The 1,423-nt window shown below is 62.1% G+C and overlaps 1 protein-coding gene across 1 annotated transcript in view; it reads right to left on the bottom strand.

Moving 5' to 3' along the window:
- Nucleotides 1–6: 6 nt before the first annotated feature.
- Nucleotides 7–1,423, bottom strand: part of THRA (thyroid hormone receptor, alpha) — a 7,755-nt gene continuing 6,338 nt past the window's right edge. The window contains 2 exon segments of the mRNA XM_017737223.1: nt 7–286; nt 1,215–1,423. The exon segment at nt 1,215–1,423 is cut by the window's right edge and continues 15 nt beyond it. Of these exon segments, the coding sequence (XP_017592712.1) occupies nt 36–286; nt 1,215–1,423 (460 nt within the window). The 3' untranslated portion in view covers nt 7–35.

Here is a 1,423-nt window from a genome sequence, read left to right as displayed (position 1 = left end):
GGGGTTGGGGGGGCACAGGGTGGGGGGTGTCAGCCCTACACCTCCTGGTCCTCGAAGACCTCGAGGAAGAGGGGGGGGAAGAGCTCGGTGGGACACTCCACCTTCATGTGCAGGAAGCGGCTGGCGTGGCAGGCGCCGATCATCCGCAGATCCGTCACCTTCATCAGCAGCTTGGGCCAGAAGTGGGGAATGTTGTGTTTGCGGTAGTTGATGTAGTGCTCAAAGGCTAGCAGATACGTCTCCTGGCACTTCTCGATCTTCTCCACGCAGATCAGCCCCGTCCGGTCTGCGGGAATCAGGGAATCATCAGGGGATCGTGGAATCATGGAAGGGTTTGGGTGGGAAGGGACCTTAAAGCTCACTCAGTTCCACCCCCCTGCCATGGGCAGGGACACCTTCCACTATCCCAGGGTGCTCCAAGCCCTGTCCAACCTGGCCTTGGACACTTCCAGGGATCCAGGGGTAGCCACAGCTTCTCTGGGCAGCCTGTGCCAGGGCCTAAGCACCCTCACAGGGAGGAATTTCTTCCCAATACCCCATCACAATCTCCCCTTTTCAGTTTAAACCTCTCCTTGTTGTCCTGGCACTCTCTGCCCATGGAAGAGTCCCTCTCCCAATCTGACACCTGCAGGGATTCTCTCTCCCACAGGGCTGAGTGTCCCACACACCCCACAGACCCACGTCAGCCTGGCAGGGGGCCCCAGGGCACCAAGGGGACCTGTGCTCCTGGGTACCAGGGATTGGGGTGCCCACCTCATGCTCCTGGGACCCCTCCCAGCCTGGCACAGCTGCCTGAAGCTCTGGGAATTGGGGTGCCCACTCCAAACCCCCCCAAAATCCAGGGGGGGCACGGTTTCCCACCCAACACACCCTGAAGATGTTGCGGGGCTCTGGCATCAGGGTGCCCACCCAACACACCCCCAAGACAGTCAGGACTCTGGGCATTGGGGTGCCCACCCAATGCACCTCCACATGCTGGGGGTTGTGGGCAAGGGGGTGCCAACACAACAATCCCCGTGCGCAGCCTCTGGGCATGGGGTGCCCTCCCAATTCCCTCTGAAGCTGCTGGGGATCTCTGGCATCAGGGTGCCCACCCAACACCTCCCCAGGACAGTGAGAACTCTGGGCATTGGGGTGCCCACCCAACACCCAACCCTGATTCCTCTGGCATGGGGTACCCACCCCATTCCCCCACTACTGGTGTGCACACACACCTGAGGACATGAGCAGCACGGCCTGGAGCAGGGCCACCTCGGTGTCATCCAGGTTGAAGGCAGAGAGGGACTTGCCCAGGTCGAAGATGGCATCGGAGACGACGCCGAGGCCGCCGATCTTGAGCTGCCCGCGGCTCACTGCCATCTCCCCGCTCAGCGTCAGCGTCTCGCTCTCGGGGTCGTAGCGCACGGCCGCCCGCAGCGACATG

The sequence above is a fragment of the Corvus brachyrhynchos genome, unplaced genomic scaffold (genome assembly GCF_000691975.1).
Source record: "Corvus brachyrhynchos isolate BGI_N302 unplaced genomic scaffold, ASM69197v1 scaffold30, whole genome shotgun sequence".
NCBI classification, from domain to species: domain Eukaryota; kingdom Metazoa; phylum Chordata; class Aves; order Passeriformes; family Corvidae; genus Corvus; species Corvus brachyrhynchos.
Note: the sequence above shows the minus strand (reverse complement) of the source record. Positions and strands in the feature narration are given on the sequence as shown.